Source organism: Oculina patagonica, chromosome 8, assembly GCF_052425735.1.
Source record: "Oculina patagonica isolate OP01 chromosome 8, crgOcupat, whole genome shotgun sequence".
In the NCBI taxonomy this organism is placed as follows: domain Eukaryota; kingdom Metazoa; phylum Cnidaria; class Anthozoa; order Scleractinia; family Oculinidae; genus Oculina; species Oculina patagonica.
The window spans coordinates 4101852-4113977 of record NC_135765.1 but is presented as its reverse complement, the minus strand read 5'-3'; the positions used below and the strand labels follow the sequence as shown (position 1 = coordinate 4113977).

Sequence of the window (12126 nt, the reverse complement as noted above, 5' to 3'; positions counted from 1 at the left end):
AGCCAGCCTCAAGCTTAGTGGTCCATACAGACTGGAGCTTATTCCGATTTCTGTAGCATGATTGAAGCAACTAGGAGTATTTCTACTCCCCCACGGATGGGATGCTAGTCCATTACAGGGTTACCCCCAGCATAAGTTCCCTGATACCCATTTATACACCTGACTTGCACAACACAGTGACCCCAGCCAGGCTAGAACCCTGACCCCTCGTTCTGGAGTCCAGCGCACTAACCACTAGGCCACTGTGCCTCCCCACTTTTCCTTAGGTTAAAGGAATTAAATGAATCAGCTTGAAGGGAATCAGTTTACTATCTACAGAAGCTTTGATAGTACAGTAGATACATAACTGTAAATATATTATGGAATATTTAATATTTCATGACATATTTACAATATATGTAAGTGACAGACAACTGTTCACAGCCAGGCTACCCAAAGTTGTATGTTTGACAGCTGCCAGTTGTCGCAGCCTTTCATAGACACCAACCACCCTAGCAACAGATAATAAGGTCCATTCAGCACTTGACATGCACAACACATGCTGGACAAACCCCAGGGGTACTCCCATATAAAGGGGGTGGGGATGCTGTTTGGAAATTTTGAAAAGAACCCCTAAAGGAGACCAATTTGGGCGTGTCTCAAGCTTTTAGGACCCCTAAAAGGTACCAAAATAGGAAGAGCCAAATCAGCTGCCAAACACTACTTTGCATGCCAGAAACAGCCAACCTCAATAAGGCAGTTGTGACATGCCATTTTGTTGTTGTTGTTTTTTTCTCAGAGGAGAAGAAATTAAATTGTGATTTCATTGACTCACTTGGTTCCTGACAGTTCAGAAAGCCTTTGCTGATTCGTCTCATCTGCTCGGTCCTTCTTGTCCAGATAACAGCCTCGGAAAGCAGCACACACACGTAAAGCATCCTTTAAGCTGGTATAAGACTGCGGTATGGAAATTCACAAATAAGTTAACAGAGGACTTCAAGTTCATCAATAATGAAAGCTTTATTAAAGGGTTTCCATTAGAGTCTCACCAATGTGGCTTAAATCTGACTACTTTAAATGTTTCCTTAGAATAAAATTGACCATACAATAAGATAAGGAATGGAATGTAATGTTTCATGGTCTACATATATGTCGCATCAATGAAGGGTGAATATATTTCTCAAAATAAATAATAGCTGATACCAGTTTCAAAAATCTTACTTCTCAAACACCTAAGAACACAGACTAAAATATTCTCAGCAAAATGATGATCAGAAAATTATACCATATCTAGAAACCTGTGTACAGCTTCTGCACTGTACATACCTTAACAGATATCAGAAGCAGCCACTTTTCCTATAGGACACTGATTCTGCTCTCAAGAATATCAGCTCATGAGCAGCAAAATTATCTTAAGTTTATTTCTTCTTAAAACAGTTAATAATGCTAGAGACAAGAGACATTGCCTACCGCTAATAAATTTTCCAGCACATGTTCTCCAACCAGCTGCCTCGCTCTGGCAACAACTTCATTTGATAACATGGTTAATAATCTTGTAAAGTTTCTGTTATCATGGTAATACCTGTTAAAAATAGCATTTAAACAAAGAAATTAGCACTAGTGATAAGTGGGTGTGTTGTGCTTTAAATCTGGCCTTTGTTTCATTTACGTTTCCGAAGGAATTTAATTTTTCTTTTCCTTTGTTTTAAGTTATAATAATGAATTTGTGACAATTCACACTGGCCTGAAAAATTTCAATCCCAAAATGAATTTATTCCACCTGAACACTACAATGGCATATTTCCTCTAATGAAATCAACCAATGAATTTAAGCCACAACACATAGACTGGAAGAAAAAATAGTGCTGGCACTTTTGTGAAGTATGTACACTATATTACATGTAGTAAGGGAGAAATAAAGCTGGCAATTCCAAGCTGGTGACCAGCATATCTTGCACTAAGGACTCGCTGTTTACATCAGCCCACACTGCCATTAAGTTTAACTCTGACTAGCTTATGTATCATGAAGCAACTAGGAATATTTCTATTCCCTCCGGATGGGATTCTAGCCCATCACAGAATAACCCCAGCATTCACTCAGGCTGTTCATTCAGGCTACATCTTTCCCAAAGATACAACAATACTGGTTAGTACTGAAACCAATCCAGACTTAATGATCCAGATGCCAATGCACTACATTGTGTTAGCATTAGCCCAGGCATTTTCTACAAATAATGACTTGCTTTGCTGATTAGTTTTAAGAGGTGCAGTGGCCTTATGGTTTGCATGCTGGACGCAAGACAAGACATTTTACTCTCACAGTGCCCCTCTCCAACCAGGTGTATAAATGGGCACCAGCAAATTTAATGGGGGGGTAACCCTGCGATGCACTAGTTAGCATCCCATTTAAGGGGGAAGTTGAAATACTCCTAGTTGCTTCATGCAACTGAAACTGGGATAAGCTTCAGCCTCATAGGCCACTAGGATTGCATGCAGGCTATACCTTGCTGGTCAGTTAATGAGATACTTACCTTGAATAGACCCATACAAGAAAGAGAGTGTGCATCAAGGGAGGGAAAACTGACACCATGTCAGCAGATTTGGTGGCATAATGAAGCTTCTCAAACCAGGGCAGAAGTGTGCTCAGAAACTGCAGGTTATCATTGGTCTCTGCTTCTGCCTGAAAATGATAGGGTCAATAAAATTAATTATTATATAAACTGCAGTGGTAGAGCGAACGAGTGGTAGCAAATCGGGAAATGGTATCACACATGTGTGGATAAAAATGATATCCACACATGTGTGATATCATTTTTGACCAATCAGCTCGTAGAGTTTGCCGTGTTTCAATGCTCAATAAGCCAAATTTTATCGATATTAAGTCGAAACAACTTCGGATCTTCATCGGCAATCTTCGGTAATCTTCGGAAAACTTCGGAAATTTTCGGAAAATGTTCAAAATCATTCGTACAACCTTAGGACAACATTTTGAAAATCCTCGGAAATCTTCGGAAAATGGTCGGAAATCTTCAGAAAAACTCCAAAAACATCGTAATTAGTAGGTTTATATAATAAACAGAATAATACATGGTTGCTTGGATATATGAAATTTATCTTCTCATGTTCAAAACCGATATCTCACTCCTGAGCTATTTTTGAACACTCGAAGATAAATTTCATATCTCCACGCAACCATGTATTATCCTCTATATTTTGCACTTGGTGATAATGGGTTGGACCATGTATGAGATTTTTAAAATAATACCATTCACCTACGGGATAGGGTTTTAAATAAAAAGTAACAGTCTTCCAAGTGCATGTATTTGTTGTGGTTTAAATTTTTCTTTGGTTGAAATTTTTTCAAACCAGTTTATTAACATTGTCTCATATTCATTATCATAATCTGAAACAAAAGGAAATAAAAATCAAACAGGTTTGAAAAAATTTAAACCAAAGACAAATTTAAACCACATATCGTGGTTCAAAACAATAACGACAAACCCCTCTTAAGAATGTCTGTAAGTAGCAAACGCTCCACATAACAGTACTAACCTTTGCAATTTCTCTTTTTACAAGATGAAATGACTGAGCATATGTACTGTGAGCATCCTCCAGATTCATCATAATATTGAGAGCCACATGTGAACACAGCTGCTCGCTCACTGACGTGATCTTCTCCAATCTCTCTGACCACATCTAATCAACAGATATATTAATGAATAAACACACAATGAAACAAAAAACGCAAAGGCATATAGTTACATAAAATGGTCCCCATCTTTCACTATTCTACATAAAAGGAAGGTGTCTGTGGCCAAACACCCAACAAGATTGACTTCAAGACCTGGTGATTTGGTAAAGGCTCATACACTGTGAGCCCTTCTTACATCTAGCAACAATTCAAATGACCCTATCTTCAATCTCCCCCATCCCACAAAAAAAACTATAACCCACTTTCTGACATCACTGACGTATCCCAGTACACAATATCACTTAAGGCCAGTACACAGCTAATTAATTGTGCAACTTCATAAAAAGTTTGAAAAAGTTTGTACTTGACCAAACAACTAAAGTGGACATATTATTATTATTCTTGGTTTTCACGTGACGTCATCAAAATTCTAAAATCTAAAATCGATAGACCCCTGAGTTTTTATCCTTCACTGGCTATTAGACATCTTTAATATATATCATTTTGAAGGTTTTTAGCTCGATAGCAATCGCCGTCTTTAAGATAGAGCATTTTGAATTTCGGAGTTTCACGCCACGCGAGATCCAAGATGGCCGCCAGAAGGCTGTCACGTTCTCTTTAAAAAATGCCTTATCGTGCGATTTTTAACAATCTGAACAGTTGAGGTTTTGCTAGAAGTGTTTATGTGAATGTTAACTTGTTCACGAGGGTGATCTGACCGCTTTTTGTAGCAAAATTTAATGCCAGATGTTTTCATTGATTTCCGGCGGCCATGTTGGAGCCCAACCAGTTGGACTCCAGCTGGAATTTCCATACTGTGCTCTCTAAATTTGCGTGAAACATTTTGACGGATAACTCGAGTACGGAACAACATACTGACCTGAGACTTGGACAAAAAGTTTATCTAGTAGTTTTCTACAACCTGTAATATTCTTGATTTTTTTGACTCAATAGTTTTGGATTTATTTTTTCGCGGCGTGACAGTGGCGTGACAGTGAAAACCACCTATTAGACAGTAGACATACCTCAATCTCATCCAGGGGACCTGGCTTTGGACCAAACCTTTTTATTTCAGTTTCTGGGTCTAGCTTTAGTGTCACCTATAAACAAAGACAAACTTGTAAATTTATGCTCCTGCCTTAATAATAATAATCTAGTAGTATAAGAATAATAAGAGATTCCGACCGTATGGTTGGCTTCATAGACTCCAGATCAAGCCATTCAGGTTTGAGCAGCATTCTTTTTTAGACATTACATGTACAGTTACATGTAGGAATAAACAGGGATTGAAAAAACTTAGATTCAAGCTAGTCTTTCTGACAAGCAGCTCTCAAATTTTGCTTGCACTGGACAGTTGCGCACTTGCCTTAGTTAACTTATGTACTCTTTCAGTTTTTGATTTAGTCAGCAGATGACTTGCCTTAGGGAGGCCCTTGCCCATCTGGCAAGTGAGCATGAAAAGTTACTTGCCCAGCAGAAAAATCTACTTGTCCTAGACAGCTGGACAACACTCTTTTCTGACCCCTGAATGAATAGTTAATGGCCATGGTAAAGACTGCATGTGAGCCTTCTGCCCATCAGGCGAGGGCTTATCCCGGTTTCTGTAGCATGAAGCGACTAGGAGTATTTCTACTCCCCCCTGCATGGGATGCTAGTCCATAGAAGAGAGGCACTATGAGAGTTAAGTGTCTTAAATAATAATAATAATAAATTATAATAGTTTATTAAAACTCTTTTGCAGTTAAAAAGAAAAGTCTTGCCTGACAACACAACGCAGTGCCCTGGCCTGGCCTGGGCTCAAACCTGGACCAGCCGATACAGAGTCCAGCACACAAACCATTAGGTGCCTCCCAAATAGTCAACAGTAAATGTAAATTGTTATATTTCTTATGTTATACTGTATACCTTAATCTGCTTAATCCAATTTACCACAGCTGTCTCCAGCACATGAATGACAGCTGGTCGTCTACTACTGTATGCCGCAGCCTCTGACAACACCTCAATTGACGGCAGGGGAAGAGTGACCTGGTCTTTAGAACTGCCCTCGGCAACCTGCAGAACTGAAACGAGCCTGTGGACCAAGTCCATCAGCTTGTCTGCACTGACACCTCCGCCCATCTCAATACTCAGCAGCGGCAAAAACACGTCCTTAGTCAAAGTACTGGCATGGGTCAAGGGCTGATACGAACAGTCACAGAAGGCCACATCTGTCATTATGTTGTCTCTAGAGAGCTTTCCTGCGTCATGGATCTTGACAAAGTAAACTGACTTTTCTCTCACGCCGCCGGGTGGAGTAAGTGACGCTACAAGATTTTTACCAGCAGGCGATGTTGAGGAGTAAATAAACAGCTTTTTCACTTCTTCATTGTTGCAGAACTCAAACATAGCCTCCCTGGAAGAGAGATTATTTCATAAATGAATTTCAAAAGAAAATCAACTGAAGAAAACCCTTACAATTTTTTTTTTTTTTGCAATATTCATGCACAATTCACACAGAGGCCATCTGGAGTACAAAAAAGTATATCTTGTATCCAATCACTAATGATAAAAATAAATCCTGCAAATAAAGCACTAATTTCAGGCTCTGTGCTACTAGTCTTTTTGCCAGTAAGAGAAAAGCTGGTATCCTGTGGCACTGAGTCCACCTTACCACTTTCTTCAAAGAGTGACAAAGGTGCTTTAGTGCTTTAAAAGCTCTAGCATCAAATTATTAGCAGTATTGTTACTCCTCTGAGGATGGGATGCTATTATGTCACAGGTTACCAGCCAGCATTTTGTCAGGCTTTCCAAGTCATTTGCCAGCATTTCATTTATTTCGTTTACAGTGATTTTATATTACTGGTAATTTTTTCCCTCATAGTGTTTTCTAAAAGTCAAGAAATAGAAAATATTTTTTCCGTGTTTCCATCAATAGTTCGGGAGAACTTGAAAAAGATGTGGAAACACTCAGCTATCGGCTTGTGTTCCAACCTGACAGCATTTCGTGTTTTCCCAAACGTGCACTTGTGTGGAACATGTTTTCTTTTTGTTAAGTAATACTAATATCAACTCCAAATGGGCAGAGCTGTGTCCATACTATAAGGGAAGCCTCGAGCCATGCGGCCCATACTGCCGGAGCTTATCCCGGTTTCGGTAGCATTAAGCGGCTAGGAATATTTCTACTCCTCCCTAAATGGGATGTTAGTCCATCGCAGGGTACCCCCCCAGCATTATGTCGCCGGTATCCATTTATACACCTGGGTGGAGAGAGGCACCATGAGAGTAAAGTGTCTTGCCCAAGAACACAACACAGTGACCCCGGCCAGGTCGCGAACCCGGACCGCTCGATCCGGAGTCCGGCGCACTAACCATTAGGCCACCGCGCCTCCTGTCCATACTATAGAATGATGTAAAATTATGTGAACTCTGGTTTCTCTGGGACTAAGTGAAATGTCTGAAAAATACAGTGTAGATAGGTGTTCTTAAGGAAACTACAGGTACTTGTAGGTTCCACATGAAAAAGATAATATTCAAATACAAAAATATTCCTGCAAATTATAACCAATTCAGTTCGTTACCTGCTCTTTTCATTGGTAAACATATGTTTGAGTTCTTCTGCCCGTGGTTTGAGGGAAGATGTCACTCGGGTCTCTATCCACCTTAGCCTCTCGTCAAGCTCCATCTTTCACTTAGCTATATCTTTGCTAAAAGTAGTTAAACTTGATTTCATTAGTTATCTGAAAACCAAATGGAAGGAAGAAGAATTAATATAAGATTTTTTGTCATAGAGTGATTTCATTTAACCAGTGAAACAATATCTACCAGTTTGTGTGTAATAGCCAAAAGGAAACAAAAGAAAACAATGGAATTAGTGTCAAATAGTATCTAAAAGTGTAATATCTATTTCACGGGTTTACCGAAATCACTCTAACATGAACATCACAACCCTTCTTTCAGAGCTTGCAAACTAAATATTAACCTTTTGGGGTACCAGAGCTCCATTATACATTATGTACACTGTACAAAGGTGTGTTTCTTTAATATGTGCTCCAAAAATATTAATAATCTGACAGTATGCTTACTAGGCAACTACGTATACATCGTAGCAGTGGCTTGGTCTCTGGGCTCCATAGCTTAATATTCTGCCAACCATGGAAAATCCGGGTGGGAGGGGGTTGGGGACTCTGGAAATCTTGGTGGAAGGGGGGGGGGGGGCTCGGCTTAAAGATCCTTCCTTGGGCGGTTTTTTTCTAGTGTCTGACATTAACAGACTGCAATCTGCAAACTGCAGACTAAGAGTATATATCGTGTTACCATTACCACCATTTAGAGCTAATTGTAAACAGGCTAACGGGAGTGTTTACATGTATTTTGGGCTAACCCGTAACCTAGAGCAATAGTCAGGCTAACAGGAGAAGTGAAAGTCTGCACCTTTGCAGTCTGCTGTCAGCAGTCTGTCTGCAAATGTCAGACAGCCATTTTTTTCAACTATAGCGCTTGGTAATTTTTATATATGACTCTGGCGATTGTCAGTGATACCATTGTCAGTGTTAAGCATTTAGAAATTCCACTGCCAAATCAGCCATCAGAAGGTTTGAAAGCTTATGAACTCTCCCAAATTAGAAAGGTAATCAATGATCCCCCTTTTGGAAGCCTTTTTTTCAGTTACAATCAAGTACAAGAAAGTCATTAACTGGGTCACAGAGTGAGAGGGGTATGTTTTCCTACACATTTTTTATTGTGTCAAACAATTCTGAAGACATCAAGGATAGCATAGAATCTTTCAAAATTGCCATCTTCCAAATAAAAATTTTAGCAAGATGTGCTACAAAAAACTTATTGCAAAGATTCCAACGTTATTTAATAATTCTTCCAAAACGAAATGTGCTTTGCATTTTGACAGCAGACAACAAAATCAATCAAACTTGAGCTTAATTAAAGCAACGATTAAGATTTAGCACCATATCATTGGGCTTATTGGTTACAATAAATTTTTGGCTGTGAAATGAACAAAGCTTTATATAAGCCTAAAAAGGCTCACGCTTTAAACATCGGTGTGCGCTTTGGTAAATTCATTTTTAACATCAGTCCGATCTCACGAAAAGAAAACAAGCAGTGAAATACCCGTTGATAAGTACAAAATTTGGAATTCGCGCCCACTGTCACAGCCTGCAAAAGTCACTTCTGACTGCAAATTAAACCAGTGCTCTCTACCCTGTTGTAATAAGAGAAAAATTACAACTTACCAACAGGAACTGATCAACTTTTTCACATGGCGTTTTAGATAATATCATATCTGCGAATCCTTGCAAATGTTTCTTGTTTTCGTCTAGCAAGGCTGCAAAAAGTCCGCCATCTTTGTTTGACTTCGTTGCCAAAGTTATAGTCACGTGACATTTTTAAGATCGATTATCGATCGAGGATCAAATCAAGATGGCGGACGGAATGGTCGAAAATGCCTCAAAATGTACAGCCGGGATTATCATCATAGGAGACGAGATTTTAAAGGGTCATACAAAAGACACAAATTCTCACTTTCTCTTAAAGAAACTGTGGTCCTTAGGAGTCAAGGTCGGAAAAGTTTCTGTTGTTTCAGACAACGTGGATGAAATTGCCCACGAGGTGAAACAATTCTCTTCTCGATTTTCCGTTGTTATTACCACTGGTGGAATCGGTCCAACGCACGACGATGTTACAATGCACGGCATTGCTAAAGCGTTTGAAGAAGACCTAGTACTCAACGAAGAGTTGGTGAAGCTAATTTCAGGAGTTTATGACCTTTCAGAACGGCAAATCAACTCATCTCATCTAAAAATGGCCCGAGTCCCTTCATCAGTCAAGCTGGCTTATGGCAAAGATTCTTCAGGAAAACCGAGCAAATTTCCACTCATTTCTGTCCACAATGTGCATATATTCCCTGGCGTCCCGCAGTTCTTGGAAAAAGAGTTTGGGGTTTTGGAAAATCTTCTTTCAATTTCCAACTCTAAGAAACGGTTTTTCTTGCGAAAGATTTATCTTTCAGCAGAAGAAACAGCAATAGCTTCTATTTTGGATGAGGTGGATGAGAAATTTAAAGGAATTGTACATTTGGGATCATATCCTGATTTCTGCAATCAAGAATTTAAAGTCAAGTTAACTGTGGAGTCTGATAATATGAGTGACCTGGAAGAGGCCTGGCACTACCTTCTGGGAAGGTTACCCAACGACCTTATCGTGAAGACGGAGGGAGGAGTCCCTGATGCATCAATTCTAAACTGTAAGTGCTGTTTTATCGCAATGGTGCAGCTTATGGTAATGGTGCAGCCTATGAGACGTGCCTGCAGGGAATCATGGTAGTTGTTTTCAGCAAAACCTACAGGAGACTTGGCAACGCTATATACAACTACCATGATTCCCCGCAGGCATCTCATAGAGGGAATTGGCCATTCAATTAGGGAAGCAGGCATGTCCAACAACTCTCCTGCACCTTTCCTCCCTCTCTCGCAAATTGGCATTGTGTCTAACCTAGCCTGTGAACAAAGGCAGATTTCTGGCCTTTGTTTTTCATGCTACTGAACAAAAGCTGGCTTTTGTTTGGCACACGAAACAAAAGCCATAAAAACACCTGTGTTCGCAGGCGATATCTTACCTCGCAATATCCTATTATGACAGTTTTCAATTAATTCCTTCATACTCAGTGGCCTGTAATAAGAATAGATGATGCAAACTTTGCACATCGGCCTGTCCAAGCAGTAAATCAATATTATGACCACCTTGTTATTGCGGCAACTCACATTGGCCTGCAGAATAGCTCAGTAAAGTAATTTCCTTATTTAACAACCCTTTAATACCACCATTACCCATACTCACTATGGTGGTCAGCTAAACACTCAAATTTTAGCTGGTATTTGAATGTTGGTACAAATTGTAATGCTGTATTTTGCTTTTCTCCCAGGTTCACTCAATCATCATGCAAATGAGGATTGTAAACAGGAACTGAATGTGGAGAAAGTCTACAGCCTGCTGGATCCTAAAGACGAGTCAAACACCAGTGCCTGTGTAAAAGGTGCCTGGGCCATTATACAGCAAACTCTACAGCTATATTCCTTGGATGAATTGTGCATCAGCTTCAATGGCGGCAAGGACTGCACTGTACTGCTGCACATTTTACATGCTGCACTGAATAAATTATCATTCCCACCAAGACAACTGAAGGCTGTTTACATTCGTTATGATTCACCATTTTCACAAGCAGAAGAGTTCATCTCGGAAACAACTGAAAGGTACAATTTAAACCTCATAACAATGACTGGAAATATAAAAGCTGCTCTGAAGGCCTTGAAAGAAACTCAGCCTACAATCAAAGCGATTTTGTTGGGTACTAGAAGGCACGACCCTTTTTCTGATGCTCTGCGCACATTTTCTCCAACTGACCCAGACTGGCCACGCTACATGAGAGTTAATCCAATTCTGGATTGGCATCATGCTGATGTCTGGTCTATGATCAGAGAGTGTAATATTCCATATTGCTCTTTATATGACGAGGGATATACATCGCTAGGCAGCTCCCATAACACAACTCCTAACCCTGCCTTGAAATACAAAGACGGCAGCAACAAGTACAAACCTGCCTACATGTTGGAAGATGGACAACTGGAGAGGGCTGGGAGAAACTGACAACCCTAATTAATCAAATTAATTCAATTCTACAATGTATTTCTTCTTATAGTATATAGTAGTTGAACAGTTTGTCAAACAAGACTAACTTAACCTTACAAAGTGTACAAGCAGTACCGTAAAATTCCGGTTTTAAGCCCTGGGCTTATACAACTTCATAAGGGTTTTTGGGTGGGCTTATAAGTGGAGAGGCTTATATCCGGGAGGGCTTATAAGCAGAATAAAAAAATGTTCCGAAATGGACCATGGGAGTGTTGATCGAAATAAGTTTTAAGTTAAAAACGCATAATAAAGCAACATTTAGCCCTGTTCAGTACTGTCATCTGGCAGAGGGGGGCTTATAATCCGATGTATTTTTTGTTTCCAGGTAGATGGGCCTATAACCGGGGGGGGGGGGGGGCTTATAACCGGAATTTTACGGTATTCCATTTAAAGTGATTTATTTGAATGGCCACACACTCTAGGGTTCCATCTACAGACTACAAACTTAAAACCACCTTTTGTGTAAACACCACCATGTGTAGGTTTGACTTCCAGCCTGCATTCCTTGCTCTGCATCCCATGGGGGATGGCAACTGGGCTTCCAAAACAGCTGGAAATTGAGCCTAAATGCAGTTGCTCAATATATTTTATTTGAATGATCACACACACTAGTCTTGGGTTTTCAACTGGATCTAAAAGCTATGTACGTAAAACTGTCTTGCACAGTAATATTATTAAAATCACTGTTTATAAGATGGAGACTTATGTATACAGAAAATGGTTTAAGCTCCAATAGTATGCAGTGGCCGATCAAGGGAAGGGGCCCCGGGCCCTCTCCT

General features: G+C 39.9%; 2 protein-coding genes across 2 annotated transcripts in view; one reads left to right on the top strand and one right to left on the bottom strand.

Moving 5' to 3' along the window:
• LOC144662959 (uncharacterized) overlaps nt 1–9011 on the bottom strand; it is a 68014-nt gene extending 59003 nt beyond the window's left edge. Inside the window, exons 1-8 of the mRNA XM_078523888.1 lie at nt 8896–9011; nt 7228–7386; nt 5576–6062; nt 4696–4770; nt 3532–3675; nt 2511–2659; nt 1450–1561; nt 815–936 (exon numbers count right to left, since the gene is read on the bottom strand). Of these exons, the coding sequence (XP_078380014.1) occupies nt 815–936; nt 1450–1561; nt 2511–2659; nt 3532–3675; nt 4696–4770; nt 5576–6062; nt 7228–7331 (1193 nt within the window). The 5' untranslated portion in view covers nt 7332–7386; nt 8896–9011. The remainder of the gene's footprint in view (nt 1–814; nt 937–1449; nt 1562–2510; nt 2660–3531; nt 3676–4695; nt 4771–5575; nt 6063–7227; nt 7387–8895) is intronic.
• Nucleotides 8988–11620, top strand: LOC144662960 (FAD synthase-like). Its single transcript, XM_078523889.1, has 2 exons — nt 8988–9905; nt 10584–11620. The coding sequence occupies exons 1-2, from the start codon at nt 9083–9085 to the stop codon at nt 11303–11305; spliced, it is 1545 nt and encodes a 514-aa protein (XP_078380015.1). The 5' UTR covers nt 8988–9082; the 3' UTR covers nt 11306–11620.
• Nucleotides 11621–12126: the final 506 nt, after the last annotated feature.